This window comes from Rhodamnia argentea, chromosome 2 (genome assembly GCF_020921035.1).
Source record: "Rhodamnia argentea isolate NSW1041297 chromosome 2, ASM2092103v1, whole genome shotgun sequence".
NCBI lineage: Eukaryota > Viridiplantae > Streptophyta > Magnoliopsida > Myrtales > Myrtaceae > Rhodamnia > Rhodamnia argentea.
In genome coordinates, this window is record NC_063151.1 from 35,084,930 (window position 1) to 35,111,023 (window position 26,094).

General features: G+C 43.4%; 3 protein-coding genes and 1 long non-coding RNA gene across 6 annotated transcripts in view; 3 read left to right on the top strand and 1 right to left on the bottom strand.

The window, feature by feature from the left end:
• Positions 1-1,752: 1,752 nt before the first annotated feature.
• LOC115738814 (LEAF RUST 10 DISEASE-RESISTANCE LOCUS RECEPTOR-LIKE PROTEIN KINASE-like 2.4) overlaps positions 1,753-26,094 on the top strand; it is a 29,443-nt gene continuing 5,101 nt past the window's right edge. For both annotated transcript variants that reach the window (XM_048273421.1, XM_048273422.1), the window contains exon 1: positions 1,753-3,099. In XM_048273421.1, coding sequence (XP_048129378.1) covers positions 2,331-3,099 — 769 coding nt within the window. In that variant the 5' untranslated portion in view covers positions 1,753-2,330. The remainder of the gene's footprint in view (positions 3,100-26,094) is intronic.
• LOC115738862 lies at positions 3,620-4,664 on the bottom strand. The gene is made up of 2 exons (XR_004015155.2): positions 4,378-4,664; positions 3,620-3,735 (listed from the first exon to the last, which is right to left on the bottom strand). It is a non-coding gene; the product is annotated as an uncharacterized LOC115738862 (long non-coding RNA).
• On the top strand, positions 6,031-12,833 carry LOC115738720 (LEAF RUST 10 DISEASE-RESISTANCE LOCUS RECEPTOR-LIKE PROTEIN KINASE-like 1.4). 2 transcript variants are annotated; one of them, XM_030671434.2, is made up of 4 exons: positions 6,031-7,114; positions 10,934-10,963; positions 11,052-11,381; positions 11,666-12,833. In XM_030671434.2, the coding sequence occupies exons 1-4, from the start codon at positions 6,289-6,291 to the stop codon at positions 12,592-12,594; spliced, it is 2,115 nt and encodes a 704-aa protein (XP_030527294.1). In that variant the 5' UTR covers positions 6,031-6,288; the 3' UTR covers positions 12,595-12,833. The 2 variants fall into 2 exon arrangements, with proteins under 2 accessions (XP_030527294.1, XP_030527300.1); XM_030671440.2 differs by lacking the exon at positions 6,031-7,114 and adding an exon at positions 8,701-9,932.
• LOC115738735 (LEAF RUST 10 DISEASE-RESISTANCE LOCUS RECEPTOR-LIKE PROTEIN KINASE-like 2.5) lies at positions 21,142-24,113 on the top strand. Its single transcript, XM_030671449.2, has 3 exons — positions 21,142-22,140; positions 22,628-22,657; positions 22,741-24,113. The coding sequence occupies exons 1-3, from the start codon at positions 21,327-21,329 to the stop codon at positions 23,925-23,927; spliced, it is 2,031 nt and encodes a 676-aa protein (XP_030527309.1). The 5' UTR covers positions 21,142-21,326; the 3' UTR covers positions 23,928-24,113.

Genomic DNA, 26,094 nt, shown 5'->3' on the forward strand with positions numbered 1-26,094 from the left:
ATTAATGATAATACTTACGTCGTTGACCCGCCAATTGATCTTTCAATCTCCCCGACATTTAATGTGGCTGATTTGTTTATTCCTTTATATCTCGATCATAATTTGAGGACGAATTCTTCCGAAGAGGAGGAGACCGATGTAGAACATTTGGCGCATAAGTTCTTAGAAAAACGCGACACCAGAAGTCGGGGTGGTCCCACAACTATAAATAGACCCTTGAAGCAAAATTGCACCAGTTATATAGCTGCAATCTTTTCGTCCCCAAAATTATGCATTTCCTTGATTCGAGAGATAACTGAAGCATCTTTATTTATTTGCTTTCCGTTTTAATTTGATTCTCGGTATGGGGTTTTATGGTGTGTTTATTTCCCTAAAAAAGTCCTCCCCATGTAATGTTCACAATTCATTTTCTCAAATATCAATCAATTCTTTTGGAAAAGCTTTCCATATACTACTTCCCTGCGTCAAAAAAAGAAGAAAAAAAACTTAAAAAACTATTCATGTCAACGCCCGTCGTGCCTCGAAGGATGGTTGGCATTGACTAAACCACTAAATCAACCATTTGATGTAAAATTTGGCCAGAAGTACTAAATTGACACAATTAAAATGTTTCTCAAAAGGTTTATGACTAAATTGGTCAACGAGAAAGGTTTATTATTACATTGGCATCAATGTAATAGATTTAAGAAAAAAAATTTTCACTGACTTTCCCTCATTTTGATAGTTACCACCTCACCTCACTTCTTTTTTTGTTTTTGTCTTTCATTTTCATTTCTAAGAAATAGCTTATAAACGACAATATCAATATATATATATATATATATATATATATATATATATATATATATTGTCGGTTATGTGGATACCACTCCACATCACATAATTTGAACTTTTTTTTATTTCTTTTTCTTCTTTAAACTTATAAATAATGATTCATTCTCAATAAAAGTACATTGAATAACATTAAACCATAAAAAAATATCTACAAAGCATTAAAAATGACTGGCATGCAGAAAATTCTCAAAAGTACACATGAGTATATCATCTTTTTTCCTTTTATCATTTCATATTGAAATATTAATCCCAGTTATAAAACCTTGTTCATTGAAAAAGATTGATTTACATATGTACACGCGTAAGTGTGCAGGCACACTATAGTAACAAATAACTCTCTTTTCTATAATTCGAGAAATGGAAACATATATTTCTGCACTAGTGTTACCTTATTTATGGAGAATTTTGTAAGATAAGATGTGAAGGATTATGAGATATATAGTGTTAAAAACATGCACAGAAAATATGTTTTGATCGAGTCAAACTATAGCTTCATGAAATAATAGGTTGGGCCGCGCATCATACGGAATCTCCTAATTTATCTAACTCCAAAATAATTTCTTTTACTTCCCTTACGTAATGTCGTATTAAGTAATGTCGTATTAAATATGACTTACATTGCATGATATCAATTTTGTTCGCATCCTTTATTTAATTTATCTATCTCCAGAACGATTTTGATTTGGTTTAACTAAATCATGTCATGTTAACATATATTATTGGTAAACTACATAGTTCCGCAACAAAAGTCAACAGAAGTCGTCATACGCAACCGAAAACGTTACTGCCAATAAGGAAGTCAACACAAAGATTCATTGTTCCAAATTCTTTTTGACAAGATTTCCATGTCCTTTCTTGTTCATCAATCGGAAACCAAGACGAACGGGGCATTTCGGTGCGACGTGGTGAAACCACCCGATCCCACTCCAGCCACGAAAAGCATTCCTCTGCTCTCGTGAAACCCATCCACATCGATTCAGCTCAACTTTTCCTTACATAATCTCTTCCATCTTTGACTGCAATTTCGGAATATCTCTTTTGAGATTTCCTCGAAATTCCGGTCGGTTGCGATGACCTTGTAGACCTGATCGTGGATTTAGCGGTATTTATCACCGTCTGATTAGGCCGAAGCCCGTTCACCATCTCCGTCCTCCGTCCATTACCATGTAAATTGGGTAGGTGGGATTGGGTGGCGAGTAGATGATGCCGGTTCAGGACACAAGCATGCTAAGTGGCTTTGCTTGTTAGTTGAAGTTTAGTCCCAGTTTAGGAGTTCGTCCTCGAAAGGTTTCCCAAAGTTTGGACCATTTCACACGGCCACTGATTAGGCCTAGCATCTCTAAGAAGTCAACAAAGACTCCCCATTTTTTCAAGCCTTCCCGAACTAGTTTTCATCTTCCAAACCCATCTTCCCACTTTTGTGATTCATCACTCTCAACCCATCTTTCTTGATCCTGCTCCCTGTTTACGGATCACGAAATCCGTCTTCCACGACAATGAATACGCATCTTCTTCTGCTATGTGCCGTGTTCTTGGTCTCGATGATCAGTACGACACGATCGCGGGGCCATGGCGACGACTTGTACTCGAATTGCGGCAACGTGTTCAACTGTGGGAACATCCGAGGCGTCGGCTACCCTTTTTGGGGCGGTAACCGATCCAGCAGCTGCGGCCACCCAGCGCTAGAACTTGCTTGCCAGGATAACGCTGCCAGTATCATGATATCCAATGTCAAATACAAGGTTCTCGGTGTCTACCCCGTCACCGAGGTCCTGCAGATCGCCCGGGAAGATTTCTCCTCCGGAATCTGCTCCCCTGACTTCACTAACACCACTCTCGACCCTGCGCTCTTCACCATTGTCAACGGCTACATCAACTCCACATTCATCTATGGCTGTCCGAATTTGCCGACGCCGAATGTTCCCGGCCAGTTCTCGTGCACCATAAGTGGTATTGCTAATAAAATCGGTTATGTGGTTCCCGGGGCTGTAGGGCCAGGAAGTTGCTTTGAGAGTGTGGTGTTCCCTATCTCTCCCCAGTTGGGCAATCAATCGGCGAGCTTGGAGAAGATAGTGCAGCAAGGATTCGAGGTTAGGTTACGAGTGGATTCTGCAGCGTGTACAGGGTGTGCTGATTCGAAAGGCGTCTGCGGTTATGACATCTCAAAGAATACAACGGCTTGTTATTGCGCGGATGGATCATCGGGGTCGCCAACATGTGCGCTGTCTGCTGCCGGAGGGCCTCAAGGGCAGCCTGGTTCAAAAGGTATGCATGCTTTTCTAAAAATTTAATTACTAATTATTTGCTTTACTTGAGTCACTCTAATTTAGACTTGTCTTCTATCATAATCTATGCGGGCACCGTTAATCTCTTCGGAAATTGTAGGCTAACAAGAACGTGTGGCAATGAAAAATCCACTGGTTAGCTCAACAAATATCTGGCTAAACGTCATTTTCCATGTTGACTAGAATGAAAATTGCACCAGCAATCCTCCCAAATAATGTCCCTTTTAAGTGTGCGAAGCTTGTCTATAGCAGAGTCGTTGGTACTATAACTTCTCTGATAAACCAACCATATTGTCCTCCGTCCAAATAAAAGCCGTTGAATCGTTCTTTATATGAGGAGCTTTAGTAGCAGTTATGATTTCAGGGGAGCATGATTTGCTCTTCTACCTAATACCTTTACTCGTTTAAAAGCTTCTCGTGCAAAATTCATGTAGACCGACATTTCCGGTAATGCATCGCGGAGGTACTTTAAGGCAAGGCAGCCTTTGCACCTTCTTTTGTATATTCTTCCTCTTCTGTAGAGGCACGGCGAGTTGTTTCTGTAACATGATCGCGCACTTTCTCAGAGCATGTTAATCTGCTCGCTGAGATGGGATTGAATGTTTCTCTTTTCCTACTCGATTGTTGCGCGGAACAAGCGATCGAACAATAAATAGACAGAACAAGAAAATAAATCGGACACCGGATGTACGTGGTTCGGTCGTAGAGACCTACGTCCACGGGAAGAGTAGCAACGAATTCCACTATAGAACGAGCGATACACGGAGATTACGGAACCACACTCGAGTAACTCAAACACTCCCGGTGTTTCCCAAACCCCAATTACATCCAATAACGCACACAGTGTTTAGCCCTCAATTCCTAGCGATATTCTCGCAAAGGAATTAACACAAATCTAACCTCAAGATTTCATCGGCTTCGACACTTGAATTCTTGATGTAATTCCACGAACAAAACCCACGAATGAAACCCTTGCAGAGCACTCAATGAATGGCTCTCTTTAGGACTCTTTTTCTAAAGTCTTCTTTCTCTTCCTCTTCATCTTACGAAGGCTTCTGCTAGGGATAGATAAAAGAAAGAAAACCCTCTTTCTTTTACTCCATGGGCTCCACAATAAAATATATTATTTAAGCCCCTCTCTTTTTGTCAAACTCTTGATCTACCATTACTCTCTGATGAAGGCTCTTGCACCTTTCATTTACTCTCTTTTGACTTGTGGTGCCAACAACAATTTTAAACTCGAGACATATATTTTAACATCGATGAGTCTGCTTAGAACTTCTTTCCTGAGCTACTTACCTTCCTTTGCCCAAGTTGAAAATGCCAAAGACTGATATCAGCATCAGTGAAAAGGATCATATCTGACTTCCGTCACGAAGACGGTTGACTATGCTACCGGTGATCCGATACGATCTGGCTGTGGGAAAAAAAAGTAATCAAGCTTAACTAATCATACTTTCTGGATGGCCAATGCTTCACATAGTCCAAAAGGAGCTTTCAATGGACTGAACACCGCCGAGCACCAATAGCTTCAAAGCCTGTCCATTTCCGTTCGGCTAAATTCCTCATGTTAAAGTCCTTCACTTTGAATTCCATAAATGAAGTCATTCCGGAGAAGCCATTCCTGGAAGCTACTGGTTGGATCTCAGCATAGAGCACTGCTAAGCAGGTCTTGTGAAACTCTCATTGTTGTGCAGAAAATGAAGGCACTTTAGATCATCGACCTCCTACCTTTATTTAAACTCTGAAGGACTATGTTGTGGCCTCATCAGCCCTAACAAGCAAATAGCCAAAGCTTGCCAGGCAGCTCTCAAGAATCTAGATCGCCGAGACATTAGCATCAATTCTACGTGTATTCACTTCTGGTTTAGTATGGGGCCATGTTGAGAGCAAAAACCGATTTCATTACAATAGCTACGATCACTTGACTCTGCCAAAGGGGCTTAAGGTAGTATAGCTATATATGGCCATCAGCGATAAAGAACATCCCGAAGTCGCATTAGCTTCTTTTGGGTTATGACCTTAGCATGAAGGTACTAGGGCAGGGCATTGACATATACAGTCTGAAAAATGCAATGGCCTTGGAGTTGTCAATATTTTGCCGTGTGGGGGCACCGATGCAAATAGCATCCTGACCATCTGGAATATGTGAAACTGTCGATGATTCCCCTCGTATCTTTTCAAGTCCCAGAATAGCCAACAATACTCATGGTCCCATCGGCAACTCTCCTTCCAGTTCTTCGTTAATCCATCTTCTACAAATCGATGGCCTCGACAGCGTAGCTTGTGTTCCTGGTTTCTGCTCATTCCCTGAATCCACCAACCTTACCTAGTGTGCAATGCTATCTATCTGCTCTTCAATGGTAGTTGCTCAATTAGGTTATTTAGCACTTGCCAAAGATGGATCTGGACCGAACACCAGCAGCTCTTTCATCAGTGATTGTCAACTACCTCTAAATACGATATGAACCGCATATGTCACACCATCTCCCCCACAGAATTACTTTTCTGCCCTGCCACGAGACCAAGGATCAGCCCTGAGCCGACCCTTTTAATAAATTTGAAAAGGCACCATATGTCCCTACTTCCTAGGATCATTTGACAAATCATATATTAGAAGTTCCTAAAACTCTTCATAGAAAAGTATAGCCTCCTTTATTTGACTTTTACAGTGACCGTCCGTGATCCTGTATTGATCACCACAGATGTCGGGTAGAGACCGAAGGGCAAGCTTTTCTAGGTTGGTGACCTATGCGCAACGCAAAGAAACTCCCCATTTGCGTTCGTTCAAATTCCCGTCGTGTTAAAAAAAAAAAAAAAAAAATTCCCGTCGTGTGAAAAAAGCTCGACAATCTAAGATTCCGTGCATCGGACGCTTGGAAACTGAGATCAATTGGACCGAGTCAGGGTCAGGCACCTTTTGACCGGCAATAGCAATATCCTTTGTCCTGACAGAAGCTTCTGTCCTGTTCCGCCCGGTCAATTCCTGCCTCCTCCTTCTTTTGTCAAAACTCTCCGCCCAGTTTTATAGTCTCTGACAATTCTCTCACGAAAACCGTGTTGTCATTTCATCTTCCTCATCCCCCCCTACCCTTTTCACCGGCCCATCCCCAACCTCACTCCTCCCTCCTTCCCTCTCCATCTCACCGGCAAAAGTTACCTCCACACGATGATGCATCCCCGTCGCCGTCCCTTTCGGGATCTTTCGCTTTGCTTCGTGATCGCAACCGCCCTCGTCCTGATCCGAGCTGCGGCGGCGCGCGGGGCGGTCGACCCGAGCTACTTGAACTGCAACTCCACCATCACTTGCGGCGTCCTGCAAAACGCCAGTTACCCCTTCTGGGGGTTGACCCGCGCCTCCTACTGCGGCCTGCCCGATTTTCAGGTCACTTGTCTGGACAACACAACTCCGCTGCTCAACATATCGAACCAGAACTTTCGCGTCCTTGAGTTCGACGACACCACGAAGGTTATGACGGTTGCCCGAGAGGATTACTGGAATACTATCTGCCCGACCTCCTTTGTCAATACCACCCAGGAAATCACCAGCTCTTTCACTTACACCTCGGACACGCTGGCCAGCAATCTGACTCTGTACTATGGGTGTGGCGGATTTCCGAACCAGACGACGACCCAGATACCGATTCTCCTCAGCAGCCAGTTCAACTGCCCCATCAATGGCTCCAACGTCATCGGTTACTTTATAACAGAGAAAGCTAGCGACATCGCGAACGCTGCGACCGTTTCGAGTTCCTTTGGAGGGTGCAAAACGAGCGTGGTGCTGCCCGCGACGAAGTCAGCCATTGAGGAGATTCAGAAGAGCCTGAGCAACACGACTGTGGTGTCGGCCATCGACGAGGGCTTCGGGCTGCAGTGGACGGTGGATGAGACATGCATCGGCTGCCACGCTTCGGGCGGGCAGTGCGGACGGAACAATAGGTCCGACGAGTTCTTGTGCTATTGCCAGGATAAGTCCTACTCTTCCACATGCTCAGGTACGTCAGTTGTTATCCTCGAACATTCCTTTGATGATTTTGGTCCTCACTGATGACGGCTCGGGCTAGGATCGAAAACTCCCAGTGGGTGGGCACAATCTTCACTCGATAAATATAGCTGATCCCGCTTTGAATTATTGCAAAGAAAATGAAAATCATAGATAACATATAATAGCATTCGCGTCTGATTAGTCTTAAGATGTTAGGATGACCAAATTCGATTCAGTGATTAGTATGCTGTGCCTATATGAAGTTGGGATAATCCATGTCTCCTGAAAATTCTTTGCTCTGGGGCTCGCTCCGGCGCGTTTCGCTGCTCCTTCCTCAAATTAGTTCCGTAAAACTCTTCATCTTCCTTCTTTGTTCTGTCCCTTGATGTTGACTTTTTCAAGGCTTGAAGAGTCGCCCATTCGGCAGTCAAAGATGGCCTGCGGGATACCGACTGAGTTCTGTACTGCGAATTATTCTTAAAGTCGTTTTCAATGACACGGGAAGATTGGTCAACAAAGGCCACCCACTGAAAAAATAAAAAAAAATTAGTGACACTTTTCTTTATAATTTTTTCACAAGTTGTGAGAAGGACATGCACTTGGAAAAACCCAAAAAAAAAAAAAAAAGGCTGTCGTTTGAAAATTGCTATGAGCTGGAATGGGGATGCACCCATTCAATTCATGTTGTACATAATACGAATCACTAATAAAACACCATCTTGTTAACCAATGTTCTGGGGACACACACTTTAACTAAGGAAATTTCAATTGCATTGATTTCTCACAATACTAGAAGTGTAGTGCATGCTAAATGGCAATTCTTTTTAATTGAGTGCTTTAGCATAGTGCACAATAATAAAATTCTCTTGTACAAATCCCGAATCGGTGAACTTAGGGTATGAGATGCTTTGGCTGATGTTGAAAGGTTAGTGATCAAGATGATGATATTTTACCCACTCCACTTAGGCTAGAAGTCTTCTTTACCAATCTATGCGTTGGTCGAGCCAGGTGCGCCAAACAGTTCCACTTTCTCGGTCTGAGAAGTGCATTGTTAGAACTGGATTGGAACATCTGATCTGTCTAGTAGGAAAGATCCATGCAGTAGATGATAAAATTCGAGGATAAGCTTTAGTAGGAAATTGTTTTGGATTTGCTTGGAACTTGCAAGTATAGTCAGCAACCACACGACTAATCTGTTGTTTGCTCGTTCTTCTTCATCATCTCTATACGTAATGAAGTGTTAGCTTGAGCCTGGGTTTGATTATTAATATGGGACCTTTTGGATCATTCCACTAGTATTCCTCCTCACCTGTGTAACCGTAAGGTCAGTTGCCAGCTTGCCATGCTTTATATGCTCATGTATCCCATGTTGGGGAAACCTAGGAATTGTGTTTGTCGGCTCATATGGCAGAGGGAAGTGTGTCTTTCCTAAGGGGCTGGGCAGGTTTCGGCCCAGGCCCATAACATGACCATTAAAGCCAGTGGGCCTTAATCACATTCCACGGCAAACTTCCCCAACTGTTTTCTTTCTGTCCATTGAATGTTCTGCTCCTGCGGTTCAACTGCTCCGGTTTGTCCTATCCTCTGGCCGCCATTGAAAAGGTCATCGCTCTCCCGTTCAGTCGCTCTCAATCTTTCATTTTGCTTTCGCCATCCTCTGCTCCCTAGCCTTTGACCCAAAATTCTCCCCTCACATTTAAGTCACTGAACACGACACCTCCGAATAATTTAACATAAATTTCCCAATAATTCATGAACAAAGATGGCGACCCGCGCTAGAGCAAATTTGTCTGCCCCAGACAGCCTCGAGCCTCCAGTTCGGAGAGGTATTCTAAAAGGGTAGAGAACTTTAAATGTGAAATCCGAAAGATGAAGAGGAGTCAACCAAAGCCAGCGCCTTTGTCTTCAACCTGGTCAGCAGTCTAACGTGGAAAGAAAGAGTAAATTTTTCTTGCCAATGCTTCATTACTATCATGCATTAGCACTCAGCTAACTACTACACTCTCTCTCTCTCTCTCTCTCTCTCTCACACCCCACTCCTACTCTCCGCCACTACCCACCAATGCGCCGCCATCTCCTCCTCCTCCTCCTTACGGCGGCGGCGACCACCCTCCTCCTCCTCTTCCACCCTACAGCGTCGTCTCCCTCCTCCGACTATTCTTTCTCCAACTGCAACCGGACCTTCAGCTGCGGCCCCCTCGTGAACGTCTCCTACCCCTTCACCGGCGGCGACCGCCCCGCCCACTGCGGCCTGCCCGAGTTCCGCCTCAGCTGCGTCGGTGGCTCCCCCGAGCTAACCGCGAACTCCCTCACTTACCGCGTCCTCGCACTCGACCAGGCTCGCCGATCGCTCACTCTCTCAAGAACCGATCTTTACAACAACACCTGCTTGCAGCAATACGCCAACGCCACTCTCAACTCTACCATCTTCGCCTTTGCTAGCGACGACCAAGTCCTTAACTTGTTTTATGGGTGTTCGACGCTGATGACCCTCAAGCCCGGGAATCTGTTCAATTGCGAGATCAATGGGAACCAGACGGACAACTATTACTTGATCGGTGCCGTCCCCACTGATCCGATTCTTAACGTGAGCAAGTGTAATGTGGGTGTCACGGTCCCAATTCTGCAGTCCGCGGTGAACATGCTCACCGCGGACCGGTCGAAGCTCAGAGAGGCTCTGATGGAGGGTTTTGAGGTGAATTACACCAATCCGTACGAGGATCAGTGTCTGATCTGTGGTGGGACTGGTGAGAAGTGTGGGTTTGACTCTGATCTGGGAAGGCCTATTTGTATTTGTGGCGATCATATTTGTTCCACAACCACCGTAGGTACTTCAATCGATCACTTTCTGTCTGTTCGATTGAATCTGATGATCGAAGCATGTGTTGGGCGTGGAATTGCTGATCTGAACTCAGATCCTGTCTGTGTCATGTATATGCTAGTTTCCCCCTTGCACCTTGTACTTTAGTCAAGGAATAGCCCCATAACTGAGAAGCTTTTTGGAAAAGCTCGAGCTAAGAAGAGATAATTCCCTCTATATAGCTAGATGGAAAAGGATTTGGCATCCCAATCCAACCCAAGGGGAGAGGAAGTTACTTGAAATAGATTAGTATCAAGCTATGGATAGTTTTTAGATGATTTCCTATATTGAAAAGACTAATCATGTCTTGAACATGATTGTGTAAATGCAGCTATTCACCACGCGGACAAGGTTTCCACTTTTTGGGTGTTTGCTACTGGCAATTTTTAAATACACTCAATTAGCATATGCATGGCTAATTTACACTGCTCGGATGTGCAATGGCTGCAAAACCATTAAGTTATAGTTCTGCAAAATCATCGGCTCTCTGGAGTTACAGAACCTATCTTTGTGGTCTAGTCCCCCAATCATCAAAACTTCCCAGCCCGCTTTGGCAATTGTAACGGGGCAATGCATTTACATGATTACCATGGGAAACAGATTATAGTTGCATCGGAGCAGTGGTTCTGAGAAGAGCAAGCATGAGTGTTGCACCCGCTTATAGTTCTGCTTTATTTGATCCCTACAACACTATGCACTTAGTGTATTAAAGTACCGAGTCTGATGGATGAACTGGGATGCTCTTTTCCTTTACCGGTTTTTGTATGGTTTTTTATAGTGAATATTCTCATCCACTCCCTAGGACTGAGGAATAGTATGAACTGGGTAGTCCTTTGATTAATTCAAAAAGGTGGGATTTTGGAGGATGTATCTGCATATTAAATTCCTGGTGTCGGCATGTTCCATTTTTTTACTTCCGTTGTTAAGAGAATTATACGTCGATTGACAGTTCTTAATTTAATGCTGCAGGGAACGGTAACAAAGTGACACTTCCAATAGGTAAGACATATGCCTTTGTGTTACTAGGCAAGTTGTCCTACTGTTACCAACAAATCAGTGATTGGTGTACTTCCTTGATCTCTTGCAGGCCTTTCACTGGCAGGAGCCGGTATCACAGGACTCTTGGTAGGATTCTGTATTTTCTCCTATAGACAGAAGAAGAATAGAAAGAGAGCCGCTGCAGAAGCTCAAAGCAAGAGCATGACTCCACCTCCTTCAAGCAAAGGGCTTCTTCCCATGTCATCGACTAGTTTCTCTAGAACCACTCCTTCTTATCCAACTTCCAAATCCGACCTTGAAAGGGGAAGCACCTATTTTGGAGTTCAGGTCTTCAGTTATGCCGAACTTGAAGAGGCAACTCAACAGTTCGATCCTTCCAGAGAACTCGGAGAAGGCGGCTTTGGAACTGTTTATTATGGTAAGACGAACCCTATTAACTTTTCCTTATTGACCATCGAAGTCACAAGGCAAAAAGAAGTAAAATGTTATCTTCTAGGATATGCAATATGCAGGACAATCATTGCAAAAAGTCTGCGGAACTCTTCTTCTTCTTCCTGTAATTTATGTGTACATAGATGGTCTCACTACCTTTTAAATTTCAAATGGCTTGATTAATTTGAATAAAGATAAGATCATCAATTCTTCTATTGAAGGTCATCTCTTGTGCCATGTTATGTAAGTGTTTGGCCTTTGCTTCAATAGGTCGGCTCCAGGATGGACGTGAAGTGGCAGTTAAACGCCTGTTTGAAAACAACTTGAAAAGAGTCGAGCAGTTCATGAACGAAGTTGAAATCCTGACTCGCCTGCGGCACCAGAGCCTTGTGACGCTCTTTGGATGCACCTCTAGACGAAGCCGAGAGCTCCTCTTAGTCTATGAGTACATTCCAAATGGCACTGTGGCTGATCATCTTTTCGGAAAGAGAGCTGACGTGAGTCCGGTTCCCTGGCGCATCCGGTTGAATATCGCCATAGAAAGTGCTGATGCTCTCGCTTACCTTCATGTGTCAGATGTTGTACACCGCGATGTGAAGACAAACAATATCCTCCTAGACCACAGTTACCGCGTCAAAGTGGCAGATTTTGGTCTGTCGCGATTGTTCCCGAATGATGTCACCCATGTGTCCACTGCCCCTCAGGGAACTCCAGGCTATGTGGACCCCGAGTACTATCAGTGCTACCAGCTCACGGAGAAGAGTGACGTGTATAGCTTCGGTGTTGTTCTTTGCGAGCTTATCTCATCAAAACCAGCAGTCGACACAAACAGGCACCGCCACGACATAAACTTGGCAAGTATGGCCATCAACAAGATCCAAAACCATACATTGCACGAATTGGTTGATCCTGCTCTTGGGTACGACACGGACTACTCCGTTAAGAGGATGACTACGCTAGTCGCTGAGCTGGCCTTCCGATGCTTGCAGCAGGAGAGAGACATGAGGCCTACTATGGAAGAGGTGCTAAAGGCTTTGAAGGAGATCGAGCAAGAGGAGATCAGTCTGCAGAATGCAGAGGTGGTGGATATCCGGACTGACGACACTGGGCTTGTGAAGAACATCACTCCGCCATTTTCGCCGGATTCCTTGGTGACTGATAAATGGGCCAGCGACTCAGCAATTCCTAATTCCTTCTAGTTGAAGCCTCTCAGATACCTTTGCTGTACAATTAGCTGAGTTTTGCTGTAGCAGTGGGGAAAGTAAATGGCTCTCATTATCCAGATGCATGTTGAGTGTTCATTGTCTTCTTTCTGTTTTCTCAAGTATGATATTTTGGTGGTCCTTGATGATCTAGCTGGGGGAGACTTCAGAGTCGCCAGCTGCTAAGGGCAGTGTACATATGAAGTGGAGATATCGGAAGATTATTTATAGATGAATTTTGATGATTTATTTCCATCTTTCATGTGTGTATCTAGTTCTTTCCTGGATTCATAATTTCGAACTTGTAAAGTTGGACTCAGATCCTGTCGCGCTTCTTTTTCTTCTTCGTGCTATTGGGTACTATGAACGACTTTGGGAGCTCCCCAGGTGCAGCACATGACAAATACGGATATGGATATATCTGATGCGCTCTAATTGCTGCAGTTGCTTTTGTCAATGCTGAACTCCATTGCAGCTCAATTTCTCAGTTCTTCCCTTGCTCCAGTCTTGGTCTGTCTGTCATAAACTCTCCTGCTTCTGACAAAGTGCACATCTTTAAATTTGCCTTATAACACCAGCATTCTTCATATTCCATAATGTAACACACATACCCATCTTCTATGGTCACGGAAAGGGCAAAAAGAGGCAATCAAAATTGCACTCTTTAGACTGTCGTTTTGTCCTGGTTACTGAGACTTTTTAGCCATAGTTGCTGGGAACCGTGAAGGATGATTATTGGCGTGCTGGAGCTAGACTGACCAATCAGAGGGGAAGATCTGACGCTACTCCTATAATCACGTTATGAAAACATAGTTTCTTTTCGACGAGGAATGGAATAAGAAGCAAGAAAATGTGCGGGCATTACTGGCAGCACAGACATGGAGTGATGTCGAAGCTGCAAAGCGGATCCCGACCATTCTTTCGATTTCGCACATCCAGATTAGGCTCCAAACCGACATTTCATTGTCGCCGAGCCTCAGTACGTGTGCCAAGAAACCTCAAAAGTCAGAATTTTTTTTTTCTTTTCCCCGGGAGATGAAGGTTAAGAAAAAGAAGAACAGCGACAAAATTTTACGACGGCATGTAATCGCGGATTGGGTAATTGCGCGCTCTCGTCAACACAGCGAATGGAAGAAGGAGAAGCAAAGAAGAAACGAGAATCCATGGCTTCCCTCGATTCTCACCGGCTCTGCGGAGGGAGGTTCGGCCGTCAATTTCAATTCTGAGTTCCGATTGACGCTTCGTCGCCGTCTTTTATATATGGCCAGCTAGGGCTGTACACCTGAACCTTCGTACTTGCCTTTGATCGTGCAGATCGGACGGCCGAGAAGCAACATCCAATTGTGTTTATTTTTTCGGTCGAAGCAACGTCCAATTGTTAGAAGGAAGAATATGGCCGGTTTGCGTCCCTCCGATTCCAATCCGTCTGCACCGTCGGATCTAATTTATTTTCTATGCTAAAAATGATTCCATCTATTTTTATAAAAAAAATGGATAATTTAAAAAATATTTGTGTCGGTGCGATTCCAATCCATCTGCACCATCGGATCTATTTTTTTTTTCTGTGTTAAAAATGATTCCTTCTATATTATAAAAAATGGATAATTTAAAAGGTAATTTTCTAATATGGCGGTTTGTGTCCCTGCGATTCCAATCCGTCTGCACCGTCGGATCTAATTTGCTTTCTGTGCTAAAAACTATTCCATCTGTTTCATAAAAAATGGATAACTAAAAAAATATTTTTCTACAAAAATTGTTTGTATCACTTTTTTTTTATTGTTTTACAAAAATATTTGATAAAAAATTCATCGGCTAATTATTTCAAATAGTACAAGCAATCACTTTTAACAAAAAAAAATTCAAATGATTTTTTTTTTTTTTGTGAAGCAAACTCGAGAGTATAATTCCCGAAAATTTAGACCCATTGTCTTGATCTTAGTTGAGCTATTGATAAACGTACTTGTACAACGGGATTGATTCTTCACGTTTGCTCGAGTAAGTCGTCTCGCTTTTTATGGCAGGATAAATCATTAGAGCATTGATTTGATAGGTCATTTAACTAATTTAGGATAAAAGCTTTTTAGTTTGTGCAAATATAAGAGTTATAACACGCCCTTTGTTTCTGTCTAGACAAATCATGTCCGGTACTGTTAACTCTAGTTCTGATGTTCTTATCATATTAATAAACTGCTCGGCTCGGGTTAGAGCTGGCTCGATAATTCCATTAAAAAATTGGATACTCTATAGTTTGAGCAATCAAGTACGTTCGGTAAGATTAACTAGTCTTTCAAGATTCGTTTAAGTATTTTCCATTTGATATATTTGATGTAACAATGAATTACTTAATATATTGAGAATGAAGACAAATCAACTAGAAACGTCTTTCGATAGAAATTAAAACGCTTTTTAGGTTCCATTTGTTTAGGGAAAAACAAATAATTAAAAATGACTGCTTGTATCGGTTATAAAAATGGCCGGACGAAAAATAATTTCAGTCGTCTACTTAAATATTTAGATAAAGTTATTGTCGTTAACGAAATATTTTTTTATTAGTTGATTATTTCGAATGATACAAACGATTACGAAAATATTTTTCAAATCATTTATTTTTCACGAAACAAACAGAATATCAATTCTTTGGCTCTCCATTTTTCGCAAGAAGTTATCTTATTGACCGCTCCGTTAGTTGGCCAAAACAAACCATTAACCCGAAATTGAAAGAAAAAATATATATCTATTTAAATTGGTTTTCAAAATTGTAAAAGAAGTAACTCGTAAAAGTTACGGGTTAAAAATAAGAAAGAGAAAAATGGTTTCAAAGTCGTGAGAGCATGCCACGTGTAAGAAATTTCCCTCCGAGGACGGCTCATTAAGACTCAGACAGTAGCCGGCGTTTCAAAGCCGTCCCCTATTTCGGCCTCATCCTTCGCTCCAACTCCAATTTCAGTCAGAATCCACGAAGAAGAAGACCTGCAGATCGTCCTTCCAGATTCCATCGCTCCAATACAGAACCAAGCCTCCCTCGATCGCCTTTCATCACCGCATCCATCAACACTCACTCTCTCCGCCGTGTAGGGAGGCAGGCCGATGGAGAAATGGGCGACTCTCCGGGTGGCCATGGAGCTCGCGATGGATTCTGCCCCCGCCGGAATCCTACAGCGGAGCCCCGATGCTCTCCTCCGCCGCCGCGGAACCCTGCAGTCGCTCCTCTTCCGCCGATCCCAGCGCTGCGACGATCAGTCGGGCCGGAAGGACCGTGGTCGCGGCGCGCCGCCGGCGAGCACCGGGAGCAAGTACAAGCTGAAGGACCTCTTACTACTGTCTCCGCCGCTCGATGGTCCGGCATCGGAGAGGAGAGCCGAGGCTCGCGGGCATTCGTCGATGGAGGCCGAAGCAGTCGGCGCGGGTGGCTCGGCCGTGCGCCGGAGAGGGTCCAGGAGGCTCCGGCGCGTTGCGGGGTCGTTCCGGTGTCGGATGGTGAGGCAAGCGTGGCGGCCTGTGCTACTTACCATCCCAGAGTAGGAAGGATTTAGAGCATTTAGAGCATTTTCCGGACTATTGGCAATTCCCCCCCTCAGGTTCCATTTTTTTTTTTTTTTTTTTTTTTTGGGGCCCTTTTCAAGATACTTCTATATGGAAATTTTCAAATATCTAAAATCGCTAGTTACATGAACGTGATGATGATGGCGTGATATTTCTTTAATTAACTCATTAACAAGTTGTCATGAGATATCGAACTCATGGATAGATCGTGTGTTTTGATAATATCGTCAATACAAACCAATCGCGCTTCCGAATATCCTAAATGGAATCGGGCCGACCCCAAATTTAATGAGATATACAGCGCGGGTGTAATCCTCTGCCCAACGGCCAATTTGTTTGCTCGTTCCCCACCTCACCAAATGCTATAAAAAAAAAAAAAAATTCGAGTGCTGAGCTTAGTTCACGGAATTCGTGCTTAATTCATCACTTATTGACAAAAAGATATGGTAGAAGGTGGAAAAGCAATCTCCAAGCCTTAGGATACGCATGATAACACTTCTTAAAGTGAATTTCTGCTCTAGAAGTGCTTATGGACTTCTGGAGCAAAAATTCATTTGTTAATTTGATTTCTAAAGCAAAAATCCGTTTGGTAAAAATTTTTATTTTTAAAAGAAATTTTCACTTCTAAAGTGAATTTCCACTTCTAAAACTGTTTTTCCCCCAATTTGAGAAGTAAAAAAAAAAAGCTTCTCCAACTCAAAAAGTACTTCTCACCTCACCGTCTTTTTATTGCGCTCTCACTCTCTTTTCGATCATACCCACATCCGCCAACCTCTACTGCTGCGGATTGTCGCCGACCGCCGACCTCCACCAACCGCTGCCCACGACCACCGCCGACCATCGCCCGCCCTCGCCCACCGTAAACCTCCATTGGCCGCCACCCCCCGACTGTCCCCAGTAGCCAACCATCGTCGACCTTCACCGGCCGCCGCCCATCGCCCCTTGTGACCACCGCCACCAACCTCTAATCACCGACCACTGCCAACCTTCGCCAAATGATCGCCCCTCATTGTTGATCTTCGCCGATCGCGACTGCAGCCAAACATCAACAACCGCACCGGCTGTCGCCGTCAAGTTGCCGTCTTTGGCCGCCGAAGTAAAAAATAAATAATAATTTTTTACAAAATAAATAATATTTTAATAATAAAAATTATTTTTAAAGAAATTTAAAAAGTTAAAAAATGAAGTAGAAATTTTTCGGCCCTCAATAATAATTTTTCATAGAATATTTTGTGTTAATAATGTTCCATAAGTATAAATTTTCAATCGTTACCAAACGAATTTCTTTGATCAAAAATAACCACTGGAGCATAAGTTGATTTTTGAAGTAGAAGTGTTATCACGTGCGCCCTTAACCACATCGGCAGACCACCAATTAACGTACCAGGAGATCTAATCTGTTTACTTTAAATCTTGCCACAACTTCATCCAACTCGTCAGGAGCTGGGTTTTTTTCACCTGAATGAGTTCTCATCAATCTTCTCTGTAGCACCACGTTATTGGTTTTTTATGATCAAGATCATCCATTGGTCTGTAGGCAGTGAGGAGTTGTCCTCAGCCTGCAGCAATCTTTTCTCATTCAGGGTGCTGACTACAGCTTCTGAGGAGGAAACCGATCGAATGGTTGCGGTTACCCCACATTAGGACTAACCTGTGAGAACAGAACTGCCCAAATCACCATATCCAATACCTTTTCCCAGAATTTGCTTCCCCGACTTCACTAACAACACCTGCATCCCTGCCCTCTTCAGTACACCCTGTCGCCACATTCCTTTATGGTTGTACATATATGTCGCCCAGTGTTCCCAGCCAGTTCTCATGTGCCACAATTGACTTCGCTAATGCAGATGTTTATATAGTTTCCGGGGTTGTAGGGCCAGGATGTTGCTTTAAGATAGTGGTGGTCCCTGTTTTCAGACTCTATTGTCGCAGTTTGGAAGTAGTTCGGCAAGTCTGGAGAAGATACAGCAGCAAGGATTCGAGGTCAGGGGAAATGGACTCAGCAGTCAGCAGTTTGAAGAGGGTGTACTGAATGGAAAGGGTTTTGTGGTAACGACAGCTCAGTGAATGCTACAGTTTGTTGTTGCACAGATGGTTCCTAGAGGTCAGGTTTCATATCTGTCATGAACTCCTGATGGAGGGCCTCAAGGCAAGCCTTGTTCGAAAGGCACGTTTTTTTTTTTTTTTTTTTTCCTCTCTGCGAATTGGTTTTTAAATGTTCCAATCATTTAAATTCATTCTATTTTAGACTCATCTTTTCTATAATTCATGTTGCCATTTTTATTTTTCCGGGAACGATTTCAAAGGATAACAAGCATACAAGGAAATGCCCCATAGCCCCACAAGTATCAGTGTAAATCAAATTGACTGAACTGAACTTTGCACCCATAGTCCTTCTAACAATTTTCCTTAAATCTATGTTAAGCGACATTTGGTACTACAACTTTTCTCATAACCAACCATAATTCTCTTTAAGAGGGTTGAGGTGAAGTGGTTATGACACTCCTACCTAATGTCTTTGTTCCTTCATATGCTTCTCACTATGAAGAATGACATTTTTGTGAAACACATCTAGAAAGTACTTCTAGGCGAGGCAGCCATCGTACTTTCTAATTCTATACTTTTCCTCCATTGCAGTGGCATGATGAGTTCGGCGTATAACATGGTCTCTCGCTTTCTTAGCTCATGTTTATCTGCGTATTGAGACAGCATAGAACATGTTACCAACTGCCTAAGTGATGTGTCCCCTTGAACCTTACCTGAATCAGTTCTGTTGCACAAGCACAAAGACATTGTTATTATTATCAGTACCATCTTGGGCCTTCTCTTTCGTTTTGCTAAGTTAAAACCGCCAGGACTGATGATAACATAATCAATGAACATGAATTTATCTTGAGTGTCATTGCTTGAATACTCTACTCATTATTCGATATGTTTAGAGGCGGAAAAGAGGAGCAGACTTTTAAGTCAGCTTGTTTAATCCACTTTCTGGATGGCTGATGCACCAAAATGCCAAAAAGAAGCTTCAGTGGACGGAAAATCCCCGAAGTGCTAATAGCTTCGAAGCCTCTTCATTTCCGCTTTGACAGCATTTCTCATGCGGAACTTCTTCACTTTGAGCAGGCCAATTCTTGGAACATACTGGGTTGTTTCCAGCATGCATCCAAAACTATTGCTACAGCTCTTGCCTTTGGCCATGACCTTGCAGTTGCATATTTTGCCATGTAGTGTCGCTGATGTCAGCATCCTGTCCCTCTGAGATCTGTGAAACTTTTGATTATCATCCACATATTTTTGAGTGCTGAAATGGCCAACGAAGATTAAAATGCATCGGTGCCTACGGCAACTGTTTCTTTATTCTTCGTTGGACCATCTTTAGCAATAATGTATTGGACTGGATAGTCACCTCTGCTCCTGGTTTTTGCTCCTACCTGAATCCACCAAGCCATCACAGGGCCCAGTGTCCTATATCTGCTATTTCGATGACATTGAATCGGATGATTTAAGCACTTGAGCTTGCTGGGATGATCCATACCAAACTCAGAAGCCCTTTTAATGTTAATCATCAACTTTTGCCAAATCACCAAGCTCAGCAGCACTTTTGGTCGTCAAAAACCTGGCTAGAACTCAAACCTGTAAGTAACTTGATAAAGAGAGACTAATGTCAGACCAAGTCACCCATATTCAAACTGACCGGCAGTGGCATCACCATCACCATCTTCTTTTGCATCTGTCCAGATGCTTCATTATCATAATCCTGTACCTGATCTTAGCTCCAGCATCATATGGTGTCAAGCTGCAAAACAGCGTTATCCTTACTTCGGGTCGAACCATGCCTCTTACTGCGGCTCGCCCAAGTTCAAGCTGACTTGTCAGGACAACAATACAGAGCAGATCATGATATTGAACGGAGCCTATCGCCTATCGGGTTCTTTGGGTTGGTAACACCTCCCAAGCAATGATCGTCGTGAGAACAGACTATTGGAACACTACCCGTCCAACATATCCTCTACATAGCACCCAGAAATCATCAGCCCTTTCTCCTATGCCGCAGACGCTGTGACCAGTAGCCAGACTCTGTATTACGGCCGCCAGGCAATCCCAATTGTAGCCTCGCTAGTCGTTAACAGCCAGTTTAATAGTTCCAACAATGACACCAAAGGCGACAAATACTCATGAGCCCATCAGCGACTCTGTTTTTGTTCGTCCGTCCATCTTTCGCAAACCAATGACGTGACAGTGTCGCCTCTGTTCCTGTTTTTTGCTCATACCCTGAATCCACCAACCCATCAAGTGTCGCATGCTCTCTGCGGGCTCTTCCAATACCAGTCGATCGATTCAGTGATTCATCACTTGCCAAAAATGATGTACTTGCCAAACTGAGGATGGTGAAGGTCGACTCTCACTGACATAGAGTGAGCCACAAATGTCGCACGGGGATTACTTTTCTGCCCAGCCATGAGACCCGGGAACAGCCGGGAGCCTGACCCTTTTCAAAAGGGCACCACAGTTTCCTACTTCCGACTTTGCTAGGGTCATTTGATAAATTATAGATTATAAGTTCCTAAAAATCCTTTATGACAATAGACTCAGAAAAAAGTGGAGCTCGCGTTGTTTTTTCTTTCCACATTTCTACTCCGATTGTTTCGCAAATTTACGTTTAGAAGATATTTTCCTAAAAAATTACTTGTATCGCTAATAAAAATATATGAAAAAAATATATTTTTATCGTTCATGAAAATATTTAGACAGTAATGATAAAATATCTCCTTTAATTAATTATTTTAAAGGATATAAATGATCATTTATAAGAAAATAATTTTTAAAGTATCCATTTTTCACGAAATTATCTAGACTGCACTTGCGTGCACGTTCCCAAGAGCTCGGGGGCTAGATCAGAGTCCAGGACAATGTAGATCGCGTGATAGGACGCCGAAAATTTGGAACGAACGAATCATCTTTAGCCCGGTCAAAGCATTTTATATTTGACAGGCATTGCGGACCGGAGCTTTTCTTCAGTCAATTTCGACGTCCCCTTCTTCGTCGAATCTCCATACTAATTCCATTCTCATGATCAATGACTCTGCACGCATCAAAACCATTTCATCTCATCTTCCTCATCCCCAACCTCACTTCTCTCACCTTTCCCCTGCATCTCACCAAAATAATATCCCCTCCAGAAGGAGATGCGTCGCCACCCCCATCCCTTTTGGGATCTTCCCCTGTGCTTCGTGATCGCAACCGCCCTGATCCTGATCCGAGCTCCGGCGGCGCGCGGCGTGGACGACCCAAGCTACTTGAACTGCAGCTCCACCATCCAGTGCGGCGTCCTGCAAAACGCCAGTTACCCCTTCTGGGGGTTGAACCGTGCCTCCTACTGCGGCCTGCCCGATTTCCAGGTGACTTGTCAGGACAGCACAACTCCGCTGCTCACCATATCGAACCAGAACTTTCGGGTCCTTCGGTTCAACGACACCACGAAGGTCATGACTGTTGCCCGAGAGGATTACTGGAATAGCATCTGCCCAACCTCTTTTGTCAATACCACCCTGGAAGTCGCCAGCTCTTTCACTTACACCTCGGACACGCTGGCCAGCAATCTGACCCTATACTATGGGTGTGGTGGAAGCCAGAATCTGACAACGTCATCGACGATCGCCAGCCAGTTCAACTGCACCATCAATGGTGCCAACGTCATCGCTTACTTCATAACAAAGAAAGTTAGTGATATCGCGAATGCCGCGACCATTTCGAGTTTCTTTGGAGGGTGCAATACGAGCGTGCTGCTGCCTGCAAACCAGTCGGCCATTCAGGAGATAGAGTCGAGTCCGAGCAACACGACTTTATTGTCAGCCATCGACGATGGCTTCGGGCTGCAGTGGACGGTGAGCGACCAATGCACTGGCTGCCACGCTTCGGGCGGGCAGTGCGGACGGGTTAATAGTTCCAGCGATTTCGTGTGCTATTGCCAGGATAAGTCCTACTCTTCCACATGCTCAGGTACGTCAGTTACCATCCTCGAACATTCCTATGATGATTTTTGGTCCTGATTGACGGCGGCTCGGGCTGGGATCAAAGAACATGAAAATAAAGATAACATCTGATCGCTTTCACTATTTGATTAGGCTTAAGATGTTAGGATGAGCCAATTAGTTTCGGTGATTAGTATGTTGTTGTGCCTATGAAGTTGGATGGTCCGTGTATCCTAGAAATTCTTTTCCCTCTTCACAGAATCACAAGTAGTGGGTGATCAGCAAAATCCACGAAGTATTACATTCATCAGATCCTCGTGCCCCTTTGGTTGTTAAGTCTGGCTGACCCACCGTATCGAATGTTTCCCGTTTATTCGTGAGAGTGTAAAACAGATGCGCAGTTTCCTCCTTAACTGAAAAGTTTAAAAGAGTTTCGCCAAATTTCTTAGACACAATTTGCATCTTATTCCTGTAACTGTAATCACCCCTGGAAATAATATATTTTCCTTTTCCAGGATCCAACAGGCGGCGTATATTGTTCCGAGGTAAAACATCTCTTTGATATTCGCTGAATTTGTATCTCTGGCTTTGGTACATAGCTGATATATTTTAATGATTAAAAACACAGCTAGACTTCTTGCCGTTATTGGTGTTTCGGTATCTGCGATTGCCATCATTTTCATCCTCAAGATTAAAACTGGAATCTTCTCATGGAAGGTTCCACTCTTCAAGAGCGAGAAAGATCGCGATGTGGAGAAATTGATGGGAATCCATGGATCTCACGTTCCAAGAAGATACCGATACATTGATCTGAAGAAGATGACGAACTCGTTCTCAGAGAAACTTGGTCAAGGAGGATTTGGTGCAGTCTATAAAGGGAAGATGAGAGACGGTTGTCTTGTGGCGGTGAAAATTCTAATGGATTCGAGAAGTAGCCCAGAAGAATTTATCAATGAAGTCGTGAGCATTAGTAGAACTTCTCACGTTAATGTCATCACTCTTTTAGGTTTCTGTTACGAGGGGAAGAGAAGAGCTCTGGTTTTCGAGTACATGCCTAATGGTTCGTTGGACAAGTTCTTAAATTCTGGAAGAGCTTTGCATACGAGTAGTTCCTTGGAATGGAAGATACTGTATCAAATTGCAATCGGCATTGCTCGTGGGCTAGAGTATCTGCACCGGGGCTGCAATACCAGAATCTTGCATTTCGATATAAAACCTCAGAACATCTTGCTCGATCGAGATTTTATCCCCAAGATTTCTGATTTCGGCCTTGCTAAACTTTGTCACGGGCAAGGGAGTGCTGTATCGACTCTCGGGATGAGAGGAACTGCCGGTTTTATTGCACCAGAAGTTGTTTTTCGAAACTTGGGGAGAGTCTCTCACAAGTCTGATGTTTATAGCTACGGAATGTTGGTTCTTGAAATGGTAGGTGTTAGAGATCCTGACATGAAAGTTTCCAACAGCAGTGAAATGTACTTCCCAGAATGGATTCATAGGGACTTGGAGCCTGGCAAAGATCTGAAATTGCCAATGAATGTGACAGAGGAGGAGGAAGTGCTAGCTAGGAAGATGATTTTTGTGAGTTTGTGGTGCATTCAAACCAGTCCATCTGATCGACCTCCAATTGCGAAGGTGATAGAAATGTTGGAAGGAAGCTTCAAGTCACTGCAAATGCCCCCGAAGCCTGTCTTGTATTCTCTGACACCACCATTGTCACAACATTGGGAAATGACAACGTCAAATACCAATGGGAGCCACGAGGAGGAGAGAATACTAGAGAATTTAGAGGAAAGCAGTAACAAATGGCAGTGGTAATGAACGACAGAACTTCTCGAGGAAAATCGTCATGCCTTTCTTCAGTTTGAATATGTTTCTCATAGAGTTACGACGAAAGTGGACAGAATGGTTAGGCGGATTTTCGCTTGGACAATCACAGCCATTAGCAAGAATGATATGAGAAGTTAAACTTAGTAGATCAAATGCTCACTGAAGGCTGTTTGTGAAAACACTGGAACTTGGGAGATCATTGTCACCTCTCATAGAACTCAATCCACACGGAGACTGTTCCCAGCAATGTCACTCTTCCACCACCATGTAGATAGAGGGGAATGGCGTCAGCTTCGTTTTCTGAGGAAGGAGAGAGAGAGATAAGCCCGCGCGTTTCAAAATTTTCTGACAAGTGGGCCCAATCGCCACGTGTTGAGCATTGAATAGTGGTAGGGACCACGTAAGCATTAGCGTCTGGGTAGGCAATATTTTCTCGTGGCGACTCGAACCTGCATAAAACCTTCCAGTTAAATTCATTCCGAAAGGTATGCTTTTTCTGCAAATTGGTTTTTAATCATTCCAATCACTTGTTCATTCTGTTTGGTATAATTCATGTTGCCATTTTTATATTTCTAGGAACGAATTCAAAGGCTAACGAGCATATAAGGAAATGCCCCATAGTTAGCTCCACAAGTATCAGTGTAAACCAAATTGACTGAAGGGAACATTGCACCTATAGTCCTTCCAATAATGTTCATTAAAACTATCTTAAGCGACATTCGGTGCTACGACTTTTCTCATAACCAACCATTTTGCGCTCATTCTCTTTAAGAGGGTTGAGGTGAAGCGGTTTTGACACTTCTACCTAATGTCTTTGTTCCTTCAGATGCTTCTCACTATGAAGAACGACATTTTTGGAAACACATCTAGAAAGTACTACTAGGCGAGGCAGCCATCATACTTTTTAATTCTATACTTTTCCACTATTGCAGAGGCATGACGAGTTCGGCATATATAACATGATCTCTTGCTTTCTTAGCTCATGTTAATCTGCGTACTGAGACAGCATCGAACATGTTACCAATTGCCTAAGTGATGTGTCCCCTTGAACCTTACCTGAATCAGTTCTATTACACAAGCACAAAGAGATTGTTATTATTATCGGTACTATCTTGGGCCTTCTCTTTCATTTTGCTAAGTTAAAACTGCCAAGACTGATGATAACATAATGAATGGACAGGAATTTATCTTAAGTGTCATTGGTTCAACACTCTACTCAGTATTCAATATGTTTAGAGGTGGAAAAGTGGAGCAGACTTTTAAGTAAGCTTGTTTAATCCACTTTCTGGATGGCTGATGCACCAAAATGCCAAAAAGGAGCTTCAATGGACGGAAAACCACCTAGTCCTAATAGCTTCGAAGCCTCTTCATTTCCGCTTTGACAGCATTTCTCATGTGGAACTTCTTCACTTTGAGCAGGCCAATTCTTGGAACATACTGGGTTGTTTCCAGCATATATCCAAAACTATTGCCTTGACATCTTTACTCAGTCAAGGATCAAAAGAGCTATTGCTCTTGCCTTAGGCCATGACCTTGCAGTTGCATATTTTGCCATGTAGTGCCGCTGATGTCAGCATCCTGTCCCTCTGAGATCTATGAAACTTTTGATTATCATCCACATATTTTTGAGTTCTAGAATGGCCGACGAAGATTAAAATGCATAGGCGCCTACGGCAACTGTTTCTTTATTCTTCGTTGGTCCATCTTCAGCAATAATGTATTGGACTGGATACTCACCTCTGCTCCTGGTTTTTGCTCCTACCTGAATCCACCAAGCCATCACAAGACCCAGTGTCCTATGTCTGCTCTTTCGATGACATTGATTCGGATGAGCACTTGCGCTTGCTGAGATGATCCATACCAAACTCAGAAGGCCTTTTAATGGTAATCATCGACTTTTACCCAATCACCAAACTCAGTAGCACTTTCGGTCGTCAAAAACCTGGCTCGAACTCGAACTTGTAAGTAACTTGATAAAGAGGGACTAATGTAAGACCAAGTCACACATATGCAAACTGACCGGCAGCGGCATCACCATCGGGTTCTTTGGGTCGGTGACACCTCCCAAACGATGATCGTGATGAGAACAGACTATTGGAACACTACCTGCCCAACATGCTTCTACATACCACCCAGAAATCATCAGCCCTTTCTC